At 62.7% G+C, this 19,011-nt stretch overlaps 1 protein-coding gene and 1 long non-coding RNA gene across 5 annotated transcripts; one reads left to right on the top strand and one right to left on the bottom strand.

Moving 5' to 3' along the window:
* The first annotated feature begins 5,945 nt into the window (after positions 1-5,945).
* Positions 5,946-18,889, top strand: AIFM3 (apoptosis inducing factor mitochondria associated 3). 4 transcript variants are annotated; one of them, XM_062182290.1, is made up of 21 exons: positions 5,947-5,985; positions 7,612-7,681; positions 8,209-8,380; positions 12,068-12,281; positions 12,403-12,512; positions 12,738-12,847; positions 12,938-12,982; positions 13,216-13,312; positions 13,407-13,519; positions 13,795-13,881; positions 14,213-14,304; positions 14,394-14,524; positions 14,620-14,735; positions 14,841-14,912; positions 15,005-15,068; positions 15,265-15,341; positions 15,439-15,556; positions 16,604-16,702; positions 16,881-16,956; positions 17,367-17,471; positions 17,945-18,889. In XM_062182290.1, the coding sequence occupies exons 3-21, from the start codon at positions 8,350-8,352 to the stop codon at positions 17,982-17,984; spliced, it is 1,797 nt and encodes a 598-aa protein (XP_062038274.1). In that variant the 5' UTR covers positions 5,947-5,985; positions 7,612-7,681; positions 8,209-8,349; the 3' UTR covers positions 17,985-18,889. The 4 variants fall into 4 exon arrangements, with proteins under 4 accessions (XP_062038277.1, XP_062038274.1, XP_062038276.1 ...); XM_062182293.1 differs by lacking the exon at positions 17,367-17,471 and having other exon boundaries at positions 5,946-5,985; XM_062182292.1 differs by lacking the exon at positions 7,612-7,681 and having other exon boundaries at positions 5,950-5,985.
* Positions 13,738-15,193, bottom strand: LOC133752009 (uncharacterized). Its single transcript, XR_009864881.1, has 4 exons — positions 14,988-15,193; positions 14,829-14,891; positions 14,640-14,702; positions 13,738-14,532 (listed from the first exon to the last, which is right to left on the bottom strand). It is a non-coding gene; the product is annotated as an uncharacterized LOC133752009 (long non-coding RNA).
* Positions 18,890-19,011: the final 122 nt, after the last annotated feature.

Genomic DNA, 19,011 nt, shown 5'->3' with positions numbered 1-19,011 from the left:
CATCGAGTGTCTTTTCTTAACAGATTTGTGCCTTTTTATTTTTGTATTCCATTTTACGTTACTGGTCCCAGCATCAGAACCCTTGTTTCCGTGGCCTGTTTGTACATTGTCTCAATAAAACTTGCATCAGCCAGTGGTGGCGGCAGCTTCGGTGTTTCAGTGTCTCCTCAGTCGGCCCCCACTGAGCCGCTAGGCGATGGCAGAACCCCTGTGCTCCCCAGAGACCCGGCTGTGCTGCTGCTGCCCAAGGTGCCGCCCGCTCCCGCAGCTGGGCGCCCAGAGGGGACGCATGGGGCCTGCCTGCAAGTGAGAAAAAGCATCCGGCTCCCCACGTGTGGGCAGCGTGGCCGTGGACCAGGAGCTTGGTGCCTTCTGCACGTGAGGCAGTGGTTCCCACGCGGCGCGGCGCACCACACCGAGAACTCCAATGCTGCCCCTTCTCAGCGCCCACATGGAGGCTTCCGGCAGCCCAGCCGCAGCAGCGCATGTCCGTGTGGATTCCTTCAGTTGTTTTCTGTTCCTGTCTCTCTGTGGTCCTGGTGAGCGGGGGGCGCTAGGCTCAGAGTGTGTGACTTGAAGTGTTTGGGGGCCCCAGACTTCCCTCTAAGGGCCTTTCACTGAGCACCTCAGCCAGGGCCCTGTGCCCAGCCCTGCGTGCCTTGTCTCTGACATCACCTGAACTCTTTATTTACGTGTGTATTGAGAGGTCCACGTCTTGCCAAACCTCAGGATATAATAGCAACGTATATCGATCCCGAACCACCCTGCTAAAATGCAGCCCCTGGCTCCTTTGAGGATTCTGAATTTCTGGAAGAAACACACAGAGACATCTTTGTTTGGAAAAGGAGGCCAGCAGATAAAACGCTGCCTGCAGTGCCGGCATCCCATATGGGCTCCAGTTCAAATCCAGGCTGCTCCACTTCTGATCCAGCTCCCTGCTAATGTGCCTGGGAAAGCAGCAGAAGTGCTTGGGCCCCTGCACCCACGTGGGAGACCCAGAAGAAGCTCCTGGCTCCGGATCAGCCCAGCACTGGCCATTGCAGCCATGTGGAGAGTGAATCAGATGGGAAGACCTCTGTCTGTGTCTCTCTAACTCTTTCAAACAAATAAAATGTTTAAAAAAAAATCCCTGAAGCAAGGGGAATCCTGGACTTGGAGCCCAGGGTGGGGGGTGCCTCCCATGCCCAGTCTCCCCACCCGGGCAGTATCAAAGCCAGCCCCAGGTCTTGAAACCTTACCGGGCGGCCAACACTTGACACTGCCCGCCTTCACCTGTGGCCAGTCGTTCTGGGAGGCTCTGCTCGGGCCAAGTCACTGACACCACCACCCACATCCGCGGTATCGCGAGGTGACAGCCAGCAGCACGGGTGCAGACTAGTGGCCAGTGCTCTGACGGGGGCGATTCCTCGCTGCCCGGGGAGGGAGCCCAGGCGCTGACTCAAGGTGCAACCGCGGGCTGCAGCTCAGTTTACGATTGCATGCGTCTGGGTACTGGAGACTTGAAGTTCTCCAGGGGACTTTGATATGGCTCCAGCTCCCTCAGCCCAGGGACTGTGGTCCAACCTTGGCCGTGAAACCCTGGGGGCGGACGGCCCAGGCACCGTTGCAGGGCACAGTGTAGGTGGGGAGAGGGACCGTGCACCCAGAAATCTCAAGGCCAGCTCAGACCCGGTGCGTGGCCGCCGCACTTGCATCCCGAGCACTCGCCGGCCTGCTCTCAGACCTCGGTGCCCGCCCGGCGGATCCTCCGGACCCCAGTCCCACAGCTGTCCGGGGTGGGACAGAAGAGGGAGAAGGGTGGCGGACGCACCGTCCGCGGCCGAGCTCGGGGGTTGCGGTCCTCAGACCCCAGAGAGGGCTTGACTCCTTCGCTGTCCTCAGGAGCGTCCTGTGGCTGCGAGGATCCGGGACAGACTGCACGTTGAGGCGGCTTTCGGTGTGGACTCAGCCACAGGCCCCTGTGTGCTCGGGAGCGGAGCGCTCAGGGGTGTGGAGCTCCGCGGGCTCCAGGCCAGGGGCGGCCCCGGGACAGCCCTGGGTGGAGGGAGGGAGGACCGCCAAGGGCGATGCCCTCCGGCTGGGCGCCCCGAGCCCCCCTCAGCCAGCCCGGGCTACAGAGGCAGTGGGTGATCAGCCCAGCACCTCTCAGAAGGTGGGCATGAGAGGAGCGGGCCCCCGGCCTCAGTGCCAGCCCTCTGGGAACGGCGGGTTGCAGACCACCTGAGCTCCCCACCACAGCTCCAAGGAGTTTGGGGATTCTGCTTTGGCACGGGGTGGGGTGGGGGTGCTGGAGGGCATCCAACATTGAAACGATTGGGGGGGCAGCACTGTTGCTTGGGGGGGGTAAAGCCACCACCTGCAGTGCTGGCATCCCATATGGGCGCTGGTTTGAGTCCCAGCTGCTCCATTTCCAATCCAGCTCCCTGCTATGGCCTGGGAGAGTAGTAGAAGATGGCCCAAGTCCTTGGGCCCCTACACCCACATGGGAGACCCAGAAGAAGCTCCTGACTCCTGGCTTTGGATCGGCGCAGCTCTGTTCATTGCAGCCAATTGGGGAGTGAACCACTGGATGGAAGACCTCTCTCTCTCTCTCTCTCTCTCTCTCTCTCTCTGCCTCTCCTTTCTCTGTGTAACTCTGACTTTCAAATAAATAAATTTTTAAAAATAGAAAAGATGGGGTGTGTTTGGGGTTCTTTGATATTTGGAAGGCAGAGACAGAGAAATCTCCCACCCACTGGTGCACTGGAGCTGGAGACTCAACCGAGGTCTTCCCCGTGGGCAGCAGGCAGGGACCAAGCCGCCAGAGCCCTCCACCCTGAAGTTCCCAGCTGATTATTTGTCCGTCCTGAGTTACTCTAGAACACACAGGCAGATCTTGTTGTGTTTGTTTTGTTTTCAATTTTTTTTTTTTCCTGTAACATACTTAACTGCTCTCTGCACCTCACCAGGCCCAAGCCAAGGAACCCAGAACTCCATCAGGGTCTCCCACATGGCTGGCTGGAACCCAGGCACTGCCACCCTGGACGTGTATTAGCAGGAAGCTGGCATGGGAGGCAGAGCCAGGACTCAAACCCAGGGACTCCGATGTGGGGTGTGGATATCCAAGTGGCATCCACATGGCCGCCTCGCTGTGTTTTACACAGCGTATGGATCAGCATGTTGAATGCCTTTGTTGCTTTTCAGCACTGTAAAGTATCCTATGATATAGGTGGACTGGCCCTCTAGTGATCCCCTGTTGATGGACGTTAGGTCCTTCCCAATCCCAGGTGTTCGGGCGCATTCCAACAAGTTCCCCTAGTAGCATTTCTAGGTCGAACGTTCCGCGCATCTGCAATTTTGAGAACTGTTGCCAAATTGCCCTCTGTGGGAATCGCCTCAGTTTACACTTTTACTAGGGATGTATAAGAAAAAAATTTTAATTTTAAAATTTACTTATTTATATTTGAAACGTGGAATTAGAGAGAGAGCGCGCTTCCATCTGATGTTTCACTCCCCAAATGGCTGCAACGGTTGGAGCTGGGCCAATCTGAAGCCAGGAGCCAGGAGCTTCTTCTGGGACTCCCACAGGGGTGCAGGGGTCCAAGGGCTTGGGACATCTGCTGCTTTTCCTGGGCCACAGCAGGGAGCTGAATCAGAAGAGGAGCAGCTGGGACTTGAAACAGCGCCCATTCAGGATGCTAGTATCACAGGCGGTGGCTCAACCCACTACAGCACAATGCCAGCCCCCCAATTTTTTTTACAGGCAGAGTGGACAGTGAGAGAGAGAGAAAGGTCTTCCTTTTCCGTTGGTTCACCCCCTCAATGGCCACTGCGGCCGGCGCACTGCGCTGATCTGTAGCCAGGAGCCAGGTGCTTCTCCCGGTCTCCCATGCAGGTGCAGGGCCCAAGGACTTGGGTCATCCTTCACTGCACTCCCGGGCCACAGCAGAGCTGGACTGGAAGAGGAGCAATTGGGACAGAATCCGGCGCCCTGACCAGGACTAGAACCCGGGGTGCTGGCACCTCAGGCGGAGGATTAGCCTAGTGAGCCGCGGCACTGGCCAAAATTTTTTTAACATTAATTTATTTGTTTGAAAGGCAGCCAGCACCGTGGCTTAACAGGCTAATCCTCTGCCTTGCGGCGCCGGCACACCGGGTTCTAGTCCCGGTCGGGGCGCCGGATTCTGTCCCGGTCGCTCCTCTTCCAGACCAGCTCTCTGCTGTGGCCCAGGAGTGCAGTGGAGGATGGCCCAAGTGCTTGGGCCCTGCACCCCATGGGAGACCAGGAGAAGCACCTGGCTCCTGCCTTCGGATGAGGGTGAACCAATGGCAAAAAAAGAAGACCTTTCTCTCTGTCTCTCTCTCTCACTATCCACTCTGCCTATCCAAAAAAAAGAAAAAAAGAAAGAGTGATGGGGGACTGGGGGTGAGGGGAGGCTTCCATCTGGGAGTTCACTCCCCAAATGCCTCCACAGACGCCTTTTTATGGCTAAGCAACACTCCACCGTGTGGCAGAGGCAACTTACACTGTACAGAGTGGTGCCCAGCTGTTGACAGAAAACCCTGGGAAGTGGGCAGGGCCCCCTGTGGCTGGCTCTGACCCAGCCCACACCCTGGGTGTCTCCAGACCTGCCTGCTCTGTTCTGGCCCAGTGCCAGTTCTCGTTACCGGCATATTTCTTTCCTAAAGACAAACGTGATGCAAACCCCTCGCCTGCTCCTCCCCGGCTCCTGCCCAAGGCCAGAAGGGGCGGGCACATTCAGAGCTCCCCAGAACCAGCCTTGGCGCCTCCTTGCCCCGGGGCCCCACCTCCCTCCACAAGGACCGGAATTGAACTCAGAGTCAGCCCCGGGGAACCCAGAGAGTGCCGGCCGGTCAGACCCACGCCAACAGACCTGGGCTGGAGAGCGGTCCGGCGGCAGCAGGGAGTCTGCAGCCCATCTGGAGATCCACCTGACCTTCAGGAAGAGGCCCTCAACTCCTGCCCCTGCGCACACGACCCCCATCCCTTCTCCAGTTTACAGGGCGCCGTGCCAATCCTCAGACCGGCCACCAGGGGGTGCCAGTGTCCGTCCCAATGGCAGCTATGGGCGCAGGTTCACTTTGTAACGTGGGAAGGCTGTCTGCCTGCACCCCCCCCCCCCCGCACCCTAGGGGGAACTGACAGCAGCGGGGCGGGGTGGAGGGGCGTGGGAGGGGGTGTTGGCAGAGGACGCCAGAGACAAGCTTGCTGATTGATGGGTGCTCCAGGGCCGGGGATGCCCAGGGTAAGACAAGGGTGGGGGGACCAGGGCCGGTGGTTAGTGACAAGTGGCTTCACTTTGCCGAAATGTGATTCATTCCTTACACTCCATTCTGCTGCATCGCATCCAGGAGATGTCTGAGACAGACACCCAGGCACTAGGGAGGCTGGTCAGGGAGGGCTTCCTGGAGGAGGGGGCACAACAGTGAGGTTCACTACGATGGATAGAGACCCAGAAAGTTCTGGTACATTGACAGTTGGGGAAAAGAAAATGTTATTTCTAATTAAGGTATCTAAGGGGTGGTGGGCAGTGAACAGGTTTTTCTCTCTTGTGGAGCCTTCTTCGGGCGATTCAACTTCCCCCACGCCGCCCACGGATGGTTCGGACCAACCCGCGTGCAGCCCAGCCTGGTGACCCTGGACCGAGGGAGGGGGCTGTCTAAGACGCCGGGGTCGGGAGTGGGGGCAGCACCCAGACCCAGCCTGGGGCATCCAAGTGCGCCAAGGGGGCCCGGGCTGCCGCCCCACGCTCAGGGCGCTCTCGTGGAACGCCGCGGCCCCGCCTTGGCCTGACCCCTGACCCCCTCGGCCGCCCCGCACCTGCTCCGGGCCCGCGCGGGGCGGTGCTGGGCGCAGCGGGCTCCCCGGCCGGCCGCAGTGCAGCCGCAGCGCCGGCCCCGCCCCGCCCGCCCGCCCGCTCCTCCCCTGCCCCCCCACCCCTGCGGCCGCAGCCCCGAGCGCTTCCAGCCCCGCGCCGAGCCCAGGTGAGCGCCGCCCCGGGGACCCCGGCCCCCACCCCCACCCCTGCCCCGCCGCCTGGCGCCCCGGTCCTCGCGCCCAGAGCGGCCCGGCCATCGCGCGCGCTCGTGGGTCTCGGACCCGGGGTCGGCTCAGGCGAGAGGCAGGGTGCTGGAGCGCCCCGGTCCTCTGGCCCTGCCTCCCGGGAGCCAGTTCCTCGCTGGGCCGCCGGGTCTTAGCGGGAGAGGGGACCAGAGCCGGCCTGGCTGCTCTGTGCAGCTCCCCGGGTGGTGGCAGCCACGTGCAAAGTCAGGGAGAGTGGACCGGCTGTGGGCACCAGAGCCCCCTGGGAGAGGGCTGGAGCCGGAGCCCCCCAGACTGGAAGGCAGGGCTGGGGGGGGCTCAGCTTCCAACCCCAGGAAGCCTGGAAGCTGCGGGGGTGGGGGGGCCCAGGCTGGAGGCAGGAGCCCCTGGGTGAGGAGTTAGGGGCAGGGAGGAGAGCAGCGGGCCACAGGCTCCTGCCCAGCCTGCAGCTTCTGGGAGGGACCCTGGCAGCCGGTGCACCTGCGTGACATGGGGGTCATTCAGTGCCCGCCCCAGGTGTCGCTGGGGGCCCCTGGGGCAGGACACAGGCTCCTGGTGGCAGGGCGTGTTGGGTGCTGTTGGATTGTCTCAGCAAAGAGCAGCTGGTGCACAAGGCAGAGCCATTTGGGGGCTCTTGGGGGGCTCCTCTGCCTGCACTCCTGGCTGCGACCTTGGCCTTTGGTTCGTGAGCACCTCCGGGCCCCAGGCCAGCCTGGCTCACACTTGGTGGAAAGCACAGCCCCTACCAGTTCTGCCAGGCACGAGGCCCTGGGGGGCGGGGGAATCTAGAGAGACCCCCTCCCTGGGGCACCTGGGAAGGGAGGGAACAGGTGGCAGAACCAAGCCACGGCTGAAGCCAGGGCCTGGGAGGGGGTAGGCGGTAGCCAGGTTTGGTGGTGAGTGGGGGACACAGCCAGGGCACCCCTGGGTGGCTTTGGAAGCTACCACCTGCCTTACCTGTAGCAGGCACCTGCAGGCAGGGCGGGCAAGATGGGGGGCAGGCATAGGGGGTCCTCTACCTAAACTTCCTTCCTTCCTTCTCAGCCCCCTCATGTCTGGCACTCCCCCGCTCCCCACCCTGGGCCACGGCCCTTCCTGGCATCTGGGCCGGTCCAAGGGAGCCTCAGCTCCAACTCCAGTTAGATTCCAGGAAGAACTTCCAGGGGAAACAGAGGGGGAACGGACAATGGGGGTGGTCAGTGGTAAACAATGTGGCTCCACCTTTGTCCCGGACCTTCCAAAGTCCACCTGGAGGCTGCATTTTTCCCCAAGACCCACCCTGTGGCCCCGGTGATGGCGGTGATGGCTCTGCCGACTCCTCCCCCCGCTGGGCGGGAGGGACAGGGCCAGGAGGGGTGCTGGGAGCCGTGGCTGCCAGGCAAGGGCTCCGTGGCTGGCTTTCCTCTCCCCGAAACCCATCAGGCTCAGGCTGGCCGCCCGCTTCTTGTTCACCACGGAGCTGAGTTTCCCTGGGGAACGGATGGACTGGCCCACAGCTCACAGTGGGAGGAGGGGTGGGGGCTGGGCCTCCTCCTGGACCCCTGCCCTCCTTACCCTGCCTTCCACAGCCCGCCTGGCCTGGCAGCTTCCATCCACTGCTGGCCCACGAGCAAGGAGCTGTGGCTGCCCCTGGAGGAGGTGGGTGCCCAGGGACCACCCAGCCGGGGTGGGGGCCGGGACCAGGGAGAACCCAGTTGTCCCACCCAGCCTGGCTCTTGTCAGAAGGAGAGACCCGAGGAGGACTGGGAGGGTTCTGGCTTGCCCGCCGCAAGGACCTGGGCTCTCACCCCCGGGATGGGGCCTTCCTGGGATTTGGAGAGACGTCCAGGGCTGGGGTTCGAGGGAGCAGCCGAGAGCAGGGCGGATTTCATGGTTAAAGGGTCTGCGGGGCTGCACAGAGGATGGCTGAGGTGTGGGCCCGAGGGGCTGCCCTGCAGCCGGCACAGCCCAGGCCGAGGTGGGGCAGGGCTGGGGGTGGGGGAGAAGAGCCTGGAGGGCTTCCAGGGGGTGGTGCCTTCCCCTGTGCCTCCGGGACAAGGTTCCCCTACAGGCAACCCCCAGCTCACCTGTAGGCGTCTCCTAGAAGGTCCTGCCTCCCCCCAAGTCTGTCTCTGTCTCAGAGCCCCCCGGGGCCCGATGCGCCCCCCACCCCGTCTGCTCTGCAGGATCCAGGGATGGCAGTGGCTCCAGCATCTCCCAGGGCTGCAGGGGGTTCAGCCCCTCAGCGGGGCACCCCAGGCCTGTGACAGCTTAACCATCACCCGTGCTCCCCACCGGCCCCACCCACCCAACCACAGACCACAGCCATGGGCGGCTGCTTCTCCAAACCCAAGCCAGGTACCTCCTCTCTTCCCGCCTGCGCCCTCCCCCCTCCCCCCTCCCCTCCCCCTCTGCACTGGGCGGCAGCCTGGGGCTGGAAGTAGGTCAGGCCAGGCAGGAGCCTGCGGAATGTTAATACGCTGCTTCGGGCAGGAGCGGGCAGGGGGCCCTGCGGGCTGTTCTCTCGGTCACGCCCCCCCACCTCCTGTGGATGTCCCTCTATATGTGGTGGGAGCAGCAGCCCGGTCTCCCTTGGAGAGCCGAGGGGAGGGTGTCTCCTGGTTTGGGGCTGGGGAAAGAGGGCTGTGGCGGGCATCCCTGGGCACTGGGCACCTCCCTTTGCCTGTGGGCCTGTCCTGAGCTCTCAAAGTTGCTGCGAGGGTGTGGTGGGCAGGGGCGCCACCCTCTTGACCTTGCTGCCCTGGGCTGTCTGGGCACGCGTCTCCAGGAACACGGCAGGTGGGGGGCGTGTGCTGGAGATCTGTGTCTGTGGCGGTGGGGAGGCTTTCCCTGGGGTCCCCACTCTCCCTCTGCCTTCCTCCTAACACCCAGAGGCCTGGGGGCATATGCCGTAATAAATGGAGAAACCGAGGCTGGGAGAGGCCTCTGGAACCCAGCCTGGCTCTGCAGGTCCCTGCCCCCGGCCAACTCGCCCTGGTACCTGATACCCATCGGCTCCGTTACCCTGGAAGCCATGCGCCTTTCTCCTTTCCCTGGGTCTGAAGGAGAATGTGGGGGAGGGGGAGGGGGAGAGGTGCACCTGCCCCAGGCAATGGCGCTCCTTGCCCAGCTCCCAGGGATCCAAGCCTTTCCCCTCCAGACACGGCCCAGGAAGATGCCCCTCCCCTAAAGCAGGCACCTGGGGGACTGCTGGCTAGCAGGGGCTCTGGGCAGACAATGCTGCTTGCAGATTTCTTTTAAAGGCCCCTAAGGCGCTGGCCTGCTTGGGATTCCTCCTCTGGGGACCTCCAGTATGGGGGATGGGGAGCGGTCACTCTCACCACCCCAGAGGCTGTGCTCAGAACTGAGCGCTCAGATTCCAGATCCGGCACCACCTCCATTTCCGGGGCCGAGCCCCGGGGCCCTCCTGCCTGCAGTGGGCCTGGCAGGCGGGAAGCACTTGCAGAGTGTCAGCCTGGGGTTTGTGAAAGCCACAAGTGCTAGTTGAAGACTTTCCCTCCTCCTCACCTGGGCTGCCAGGAAGCTCAGAGCCCATTGCTAAATCTCTACCACCCAGTTCCATCTATTGAGCTCTTCCTCTGGGTTACATATGAGGGTGTTTTGTAAAGCTCAAGGAAAATGGAATGAAAAGTCTGAGTTTGTTTTGGTGCAAAAACATTTCTGAAAATCATAGTACACATTTTCCACATATTACAAAAAATTTTCTTTGTACTGAAATGAACTCATACTTTTTAAAAAAATATATTTATTTGAGGCTGGCACCGCGGCTCACTAGGCTAATCCTCCATCTGCGGCGCTGGCACCCCGGGTTCTAGTCCCGGTTGGGGCACCGGATTCTGTCCCGGTTGCTCCTCTTCCAGTCCAGCTCTCTGCTGTAGTCTGGGAAGGCAGTGGAGGATGGCCCAAGTGCTTGGGCCCTGCACCCGCATGGGAGATCAGGAGGAAGCACCTGGCTCCTGGCTTCAGATCGGCACAGCTCGCTGGCCGTGGTGGCCATTTGAGGGGTGAACCAATGGAAAAAGGAAGACCTTTCTCTCTGTCTCTCTGTCTAACTCTGCCTGTTAAAATATATATATATATATGGGGCTGGCACAGTGGTGTAGTAGGCTAAGCCTCCACCTGCGGCACCGGCATCCCATATGGACACTGCTTGGTGTCCCAGCTGCTCCTTTTCCCATCCAGCTCTCTGCTATGGCCTGGGATAGCAGTAGAAGATGGCCCAAGTGCTTGTGGGAGACCGGGAAGAAGCTCCTGGCTCCTGGCTTTTGATTGGCCCAGCTTCGACCATTGCAGTCATTTGAGGGGGTGAACCAGCGGATGGAAGACCTCTCTTCTCTCTCTCTCTGTCTCTTCGTCTCTTTGTCTGTAAATCTGCCTCTCAAATAAATAAGTAAAATCTTTAAAAAATGTATTTATTTGAAAGGCAGAGAGAGAGAGAGAGAGAGACACCTGCTACCTGCTGGCTCTAAAGGTCCATTACAAGTCAAGACTGAGCCAGGCTGAAGCCAGGAGGAGCTGGGAGCTCCAGCCGGGCCTCTCGCGTGGGTGCAGGGGCCCAGGCACTCGGAGCATCTCAAAGGGCCTTTATCTGTTACTTCCTGAGCCTTCACTGTCCAGCAAGGAGGTGGGTGCTGTTCTCTGCCTGACAACAGCTCCTGGAAGCTGACAGGGACCGGGCTGGGGGTGGGGGTCATCTGCTGGGTGGCTGAAATTCCTGGATCCCTGGTTGAGCCAGTTCTGTGGATCCATTCGTCATCCTGCCACTGCTCCTGACTCAATGGCTTCCCGGCGGACTATGAGCAAGCCTTGGAACCTTCTGGAAGGAGGAGGAGGAGGGTGAAAGCAGCCGGCTTGGCTGCTCTCTGGCCCCCAGCCAGCCTGTTCCTATGAGCTCCCACAGCTCGCATAGCTGGTGGCAGCTGAGTCCAGAGTCTTTTTTTTTTTTTTAATTCTTCTAAAAACATTGAACTCTGTTACATAAAGGGTGGGGAAACCACCCCACTGCCCCTGCAGCTGGAGCCCCCACCTGACAGTCTGTGTGCTGAGGTCACCCCCGTGGCCCCCGCCGTGCGTGCCTGGGCTGCAGCTGGGGGCTGGGACACAAGGATGGGGACAGGGGCCACCCGAGGCTCCCCAGGCCCCGGGCAGGGTGAAGACCCAGGCATCACCATGGAGCGATGATGGTGAGTGGGTGGGACCTAAGGGCACAGGCGAGGGCTGGGGGGCTGGGCACCTCCTGCTCCCCCCTCGGCGCCCGCTGGGCCCGGGGTTTAGCTTCCGTCACTCACCCTTCTCTAGGCACCAGCAGCCCCCAGGAGGCTGGATTATCGCTGCTAAAGATTCTGTTTATTGTTCCCTTCTAATTAGGAAAAAAAAATACCCCAGGCACACATCACAGGGAATTTGAAAAATGCAGAACAGACAAGCATGTAAAATGGCAGTGTCCCCACCGGAGCCGGGCGTCTTGAGGAAATGTCATCCGTGGGGAAGCCATGGTCGGGGGGACCCTGTCCTGTCTGCGCTGTCTGCAGGCTCTCAGCTCAGTGGGATTCACGCCCCACGGGGCCCCAGCCACCTGCACACACAGACACCCAGAGGATTCTGGGAAGGGATGGGTGACACTGCTGATCAGAAGAGCTGTTTATATGGAGTCACCATCATGTTGCAAAGACTTTTTATTTTTTCCTTTGGATACCAAACAAGATTTCTGGCTCCTAGGAAATTTGCTAAGAATAGGACCAGGACTGTGAGCCCCTCCCCCCCAGCATCTCCAGTTAGGATGACTGACCAGCTGCACCCCGCTTCGGTGGGCGTATCCACCCCCAAAAAAGCTGTCCCCAGGCCGTCAGGGACATCGGTGTTGTCCGGCAGAAGAGGCAGCATTCAGGGCATCAGGGTCCTCCCGGCACATAGATTCCTGAGCCCCCTTCCCCCAGTGCCCTTGCCTCACTCCCCACCCCCAGCTTGCGCGGTGGGAGAGCCAGGGGCCAAGCCGGAGGACTCACGGGGGCCCCCTGCCCGCAGTGGAGCTCAAAATCGAGGTGGTACTACCAGAGAAGGAGCGAAGCAAGGAGGAGCTGGTGGCCGGCGGGAAGGGCAGCCCCCGGACCTACCAGGGCAATGGCACCGCCCGCCACTTCCACGCCGAGGAGCACCTGCCGGCCCCGCACCCCTACCCCGGCCCTCAGGACTGCGTGGAGGCCGCCGTCTGTCACGTCAAAGACCTGGAAAACAGCCAGTGGGTGCCAGGCTTGGGAAGGGCGTGGGGCGGCCTGCCCTGGGCGCTGCCAGGAAGAGGTGCCTGGCCACCCGGCCTTGACCTCAAGAATGCGGTTTCCACACCCCCACCCCCACCCCAGGATGCGGGAAGTGGAGCTAGGCTGGGGGAAGGTGTTGCTGGTGAAAGATGGCGGGGAATTCCATGCCTTAGGCCACAAGTGCCCACACTACGGTGCACCCCTGGTCAAAGGTGAGGTTACGGGGTCCTCAGGGGGAGCCCAGGGATGCCCCATCCCAGGTTGGCTGGGTTCCCTCCCCGCTGACCCCACAATGTCTTCATCTAGGCCTGTGGAGCAGTGGGGGTGGTGGGGCAGGCTGGGTGGGTGGGGAACCCAGCAGGTGCTGGAACACGGGACCCTCCCCTCGGGGAGGACACCCCTGCTGCCGGCCCCAGCCTAGCACCGCCCCCTCCTAGGCGTGCTGTCCCGGGGCCGCGTGCGCTGCCCCTGGCACGGTGCCTGTTTCAACATCAGCACCGGGGACCTGGAAGACTTCCCGGGCCTGGACAGCCTGCACAAGTTCCAGGTGGGGCCAGGAGCCCGGGACGGGGGCAGGGTGGTCAGGGACCAGAGCATCCCGGAAGCGTGGTGGGGTTGAGCAACGCAGCCCTTGCAGGTGAAGATTGAGAAGGAGAAGGTGTACGTCCGGGCCAGCAAGCAGGTGAGCTTGGGGGAGCTGAGGCTGAAGCTGGGAGGGCGTCTTGGCCCATTGCAAAGGTCCTCGGGCTGAGGGTGGGGTCCTTGTGGCCGGAGAGCCGAGTGCGGGCTGCACAGTGGCGATGGGGCTGGGTTGGGGGCAGGAGGAGCTGGAGTTCCTGGGAGAAACTGCACCAGGCAAGGTGATGGACGAGGACCCCAGCTCCCAACTGCCGCTTACTCCCTCTCCACTCGCAGGCCCTACAAATGCAGAGGAGGACCAAGATGATGGCCAAGTGTATCTCTCCAAGTGCCGGGCACAGCGGCAGCACCAATGTGCTCATTGTGGGTGCAGGTTGGTGGCGCGGTCCTGGAGGGACACAGGGGAGTACTGGGGGGATGGGGGGTTGGAGAGGAGGGTCCCTGGCCCCTGGGCCATGTCCGTTCAGGTGCAGCAGGCTTGGTGTGTGCGGAGACACTGAGACAGGAGGGCTTCTCAGACCGGATCGTCCTGTGCACGCTGGACCGGCACCTCCCCTACGACCGGCCCAAGCTGAGCAAGGTGGGTGTTGGGGGGAGCGTGGACCAGGCAGGGAGAAGCTGTCCCACTGGGCCCCACGCAGGCCCACTTGGAACCTCGCTCGTGACCTCCTTGGCGTGAGTCCTCTGTACTCACACCAGAGCCCAGCCACGGAGCCTCCAAAAGATGGAGTCCGTGGAGTTCTGTCCTGCAGCACCCCACCCCCCACCCCACGTAAGCCAGGGCCCCACATCCCCCGCTGTAACAAGAGGAACAGTGGCCAGCTGGCGCCATCTTGAGCCGGCCATCTCCTGCAGTCCCTGGATGCGCAGCCTGAGCAGCTGGCCCTGAGGCCCAAGGAATTCTTCCGGGCCTACGGCATCGAGGTGCTCACAGAGGCCCAGGTACAGGCTAAGAAGGCAACAGGCTGGGGAAGGGGCTAGAAGCAGCCAGGAGAGGCACGAGGCCACGTGGGCCCCTGGGAGTGTGTGGGGGTGGGGTGGGGTGGGGCCTGTCCTCCCGGCTGCCCTGGCCAGGCCTCGGACATGGCTCTGGAACCCACTTCCTGGCAGGGCCAAAGGTGAGCTGTGCAGGGCTGGTGGGACTGCGATTACGAGATGGGCTAAAGGAATGGGGCAGCCCCCGTCTGGGCTCTGGGCATCTCGGAGGACCTGGGAGTGGGTGCAGAGCTGCGGTACAAGCTCAGGTCCGTGCTGTGCCCGGTGGGGTTTGCAGGTGGTCACCGTGGATGTGAGAAACAAGAAGGCGGTATTCAAGGATGGCTTCAAGTTGGAGTACAGCAAACTGTTGCTGGCGCCAGGCAGCAGGTGCAAAGGCCACGGGGGCGGGGCAAGGGCATCTCTGTCCCGCCCTCCCGTCCTGGCTGGCCCTCACCGCACTGCTCTGTGTGTCTTAGCCCCAAGACCCTCAGCTGCAAAGGCAAAGAGGTGGAGAACGTGTTCACCATCCGGACACCTGAGGATGCCAACCGCGTGGTGAGGCTGGCCCGGGGCCGCAATGCCGTGGTCGTGGGAGCTGGCTTCCTGGGTGAGCAGCTGGGGGGGGGTGGGGGGCAGGGTCAGGCCGAGGGCTCCCTAGGGGGTCCCGGGGAGCTGTAGGGTGCCAGCCTGCCACCACCCCAGGGATGGAGGTGGCCGCCTACCTGACCGAGAAGGCCCACTCAGTGTCCGTGGTAGAGTTGGAGGAGACGCCCTTCAGGAGGTTCCTGGGGGAGCGCGTCGGTCGAGCCCTCATGAAGGTGAGGCCCAGTTCCCCCTCCCCAGCCCGGGAATCCTGGTGGGGGGTGCTCAGCGCAGCCCACAGCCTGCCGGCCGGGCCCTCACCCACTCACCTGCTCTGACAGATGTTTGAGGACAACCGGGTAAAGTTCTACATGCAGACGGAGGTGTTGGAGCTGCGGGCCCAGGAGGGAAAGGTGGGCCCCTCCCCACTCTGCCCTGTGCCGGGGAACCGGGGCGCCCCTGCCCCCCTCCCCATTGTCTCCACTCACCTGCCTGCTCCCCGCAGCTGAAGGAGGTTGTGTTGAAGAGCAGCAAGGTTGTGCGGGCTGACATCTGCGTGGTGGGCATTGGTGAGTGGGGTGGGTGTCAAGGTGGGAGGAAGGGGGGCCGGGCCCAGCCACTCTCTGAGCCCCTCCCCCCCGCCCAAGCCTGATGGGTTCAGGCTCTGAGGGGTCAGGACAACCAACGGCCCCAGGGTGGGTGGCCTGTGGTTGGGCATTCGAGGCGGGGATGTGCTTAGAGACGCACAGGCATCTGTCCTGCCAGGTGCGGTGCCTGCCACCGGCTTCCTGAGGCAGAGCGGCATTGCCCTGGATTCCCGCGGCTTCATCCCTGTCAACAAGGTGGGGTTGGGTTGTGGGCCGGGCAGGGTGCTGGGCTGGGGGGTGTGTGGCCCCCATTCCCGCCCACAGACAGAGCCTCGGCTCCCCATCCCAACAGATGATGCAAACCAACGTCCCCGGCGTGTTTGCAGCCGGCGACGCCATCACCTTCCCGCTAGCCTGGAGGAACAACCGGAAAGTGAACATCCCACACTGGCAGATGGCGCATGCGCAGGGTATGGCGAAGACCCCCCCCCCCCGCAGTGTCCCTCCCCCTGCCGCCGCCTCTTCCCCAGGCCCATGCAGCAATTGCTGGTCTCGAGTCTCTGGTGCTGTGTTAGGCCCTCAGCCAGTGCACACAGCAAGCCCTGTGCCTCCTCCCCAGAGACCTTCCTCCAGTGCCCCTGGACACCCCGTCGGAGCCAGCCACAGCCCCCCTCCACCCCCCGTGTCCTTCCATCCTTCCTCGGATCCTGAAGGACACGTGCTGCAGAACTGTTGACAGACCTGTGGGGTGAACCTGGGGAGGAAGGGGGGGGGGGAGAGAGAGAGGGAGAGAGTTGCAGGCCAGTCTCCCACTCTGCCTGTACTTGAACTACTCAACTCTCCGTGAGTTCAGTTGGCTCCCGTAGGGAAGCCCAGAGGCTGCCATCAAGGCTCAACGACATCCCAGGCTCAGTGGGGTGGGAGTGCGCCAGACACACCTGGCCTGGTTCCCCCGGCACTGCAGGCGCCAGCAAGTTAACCATCTCACAGTGTCAGAGAGGACGGCGCCAGACACTCAGCCTGGTGTCTCAGCCTGAAACCCCACTCCTGGTACCAGTCTCAGACCAAGCAAGCCAAAGCCCACTCCTCCGGGGAGCTGCGTGGAGTAACCAGGATTTAGCTGGGAGAGTCCAGGGGTCTCTGGGCCATCTGACTACGTGTGGGTCTCCCAGGAACTGGGAAGCCACAGGCACTGCCCCCCCCTCCACCGCCGGGTGCTGGGTATGGGCGTCAGCTCTGCCACAGCTCGGCTGTGGGTGCTCCGGTCTCCTCCTCTTGGGCCTGATGTGTGTGATGTGTTAGTGTGCTCCCCACACCTGCGCAGAGAAGCCATCCAGACCACCACAGCTGGCTGGCCGGTGGCAGCCCTGAGCTGAAAACAATGCTGCTCCTCCTGACCTCTGGGGAGGCCAGCGCAGTAGCCACTGGGGCCAGGGGTCGCCAAAGTGCCGGACACAGGCAAGGGTCGGGGAGGTGAGGACGAGGGTCCCGATTCCCATGACCCGGGGTCCCCGCAGGGCGCGTGGCGGCGCAGAACATGCTGGCCCAAGAGGCGGAGATCAGCACGGTGCCCTACCTCTGGACGGCCATGTTCGGCAAAAGCCTGCGATATGCTGGTAAGGGGCGAGTATGTGTGGGTGGGTGGGTGGCGATCCTCAAAGGGGGCGGGGCCTGAGGGCAGGGCTAGGACCTCCCTGGGCAGACGCCTCTAAGTACGTGCTGGGGCGGGGCTGGGGCTAAGGGCTCAGGGCACTGGCCCTGTGAAGCCACCGCATCCCCTGCCCTGGCCCACAGGCTACGGAGAAGGCTTCGATGACGTCATCATCCAGGGGGCTCTGGACGAGCTGAAGTTCGTGGCTTTTTACACCAAGTGAGAGAGCAGCGGTGGGGCCTCATCCAGGAGTCAGCTAAGGGAGCGGAGGGCAGCACCCTGGGCAGGAGATGGGGTGGGCGGCCTCCGTGCAGGACAGCTCTGCCAAGTGGGTTTTGATTGCCGCGCCCCCTTCTGCACGGAGGGAGGTCGCCCCGGCAGACAGTGGAGAGCCCAGGACAGGAGCCCAGCCCTGAGCCCATGCAGGAGACAGAAGGCTCAAGCTCTGCTAAGGTGGAGCCCAGAGCCCGCCCTGGGCCCCACAGTGAAAACCTTCGAAGCAGGCAGGGTGGGCTGGAGCCGGGACCCCCCCCCCCCCCCGGGGGTCCCAGCTGGACAGGAGTGCATCAGGTCTTGTGGAAGAGGTGTCACCGGCTCAGGCCTGGCGCTCAGCCACCCTCCCCCCACAGAGGTGACGAGGTGATTGCCGTGGCCAGCATGAACTACGATCCCATCGTGTCCAAGGTGGCTGAGGTGCTGGCCTCTGGCCGCGCCATCCGGAAGCGGGAGGTGGAGTGAGTGTGGGCGCGGGAGGCTCTGGTGTGCAGAAAGTGCCCTGAAAGACTGGCTGGAGCTGCCCACTGGGCAGCCAGGCACCCGGGCAAGCCCTTCCCTGCACTCTTGGTCCCCATCTGTCTGAGGATCCCCGGGGTGGGGGCAAGCCTGGAGGGCCAGTGGGAGCCAGAGGCTACGGGGCAGTCTGCTAACAGTGGCGGACCAGCAGGGGAGCGTGATGGCAAATGACATGCTCTCTCCCTGGCCTTCTCTGTCTCTCCTTTTTGCCTTCGCAAAGGCTGTTCACGCTGCACAGCAAGTACGTGTGCCAACCTCTGCCCTTCCGGGTCCCGCCTCCGACTCTCCCATCTCAGCCCAGAGCCTGCACCTTTGTCTGCCCAGAGGCTCGTCCCCTCTGGGCCCCAGGGCTGCCACAGAGCAGGCCCGAGTGGGGAGCCCGCCCTGAGCCCCATCTCTCTCCTCATTCCCGCAGGACGGGCGACATGTCCTGGCTCACCGGGAAAGGATCTTGAGCTTGCACACGCTGGATCTGGGCGGCCATGCTGGGGCCCCAGGGGCAGAGGCCGAGCCCCAGGGGCAGGTGCCAATCAACCTCCAGTTTCCCAGGGCAGAACCCGAGTCCTCTCACAGTGCTTGCCTTCAGCAGCCTGGCACCACCCCCCTAGAGAGGCATCGGCTGCCTGCAGAAGATGCTCACGCGCCCAGAGCCTCGGCCGGCACTGACAGCCTGCCCTGGGGGCGCGCCAGGCGCTGCTGCTCTAACCGCGGTTGGGTCAGGTCGTGTTAGATAGTACCTGAACATTAAAACGCACACACTTCCAGACCCATGTGACTCCCGGTGTCATCGCTAGCAGGCACAAGGCACAGAACGCCAGGTGTCACGACAGGGACGCCTGGCCCCGAGCACACCCCCGCCCGCGCCCCTCTTCCCCACCAGGGCCAGACGGGGCTTTTCAGCAAGTGCCTTTGGCTCTAGCAGACAGGCAGAAGCGACAGCAGGTGCAAAGGCACACTTTGTGGGGCGGTCTGCAGGAGCTGGTCCCGACACAGACCCCACGCCGCTCACTGCCGCCAGTTTTCTGCAATCCCACCTCGCAGGTGACAGAAGTAGGACTGAGAATCTGGAGGCTCCGCGCCACCGGGAGCCGGGAGGCCGGAGGTTCACGGCTGGGGAGGCGAGAGCCAGGAGGGGCTCGGCGGGCGGCCGACGGGAGCCGCTGCCGAGCCCGGAACCCATAGTCTGGGTTTCCGGAAGTGGCGGACGATCCCAGCCGCAACCCCGCGCAGACACGGGGCATGCCGGGAAACGAGAGCCCGGTCTGATGGGTTTGCGGGTGGAGTGGGCCTAGCAAGCTCGGGGGAACTGGAGACGGGACACCGCAGTCCCTGGCGCCCATATTTCGCAAGAAATGCGTTCTAGAGGGTTACACGCTGGCCACAAGGCCAGAAACCAGGTTCCGCGCTCGCCCGTCGCGTCACGCAGAGCGCTAGGCCTGCCGGGAAGTGCGGGCCGACGAACCCCCGGCGCCGGCAGGAAGT

Source organism: Lepus europaeus, chromosome 23 (genome assembly GCF_033115175.1).
Source record: "Lepus europaeus isolate LE1 chromosome 23, mLepTim1.pri, whole genome shotgun sequence".
In the NCBI taxonomy this organism is placed as follows: Eukaryota; Metazoa; Chordata; class Mammalia; order Lagomorpha; family Leporidae; genus Lepus; species Lepus europaeus.
The sequence above is the reverse complement of the archived record's forward strand: the minus strand, read 5'-3'. Positions and strand labels throughout refer to the sequence as shown.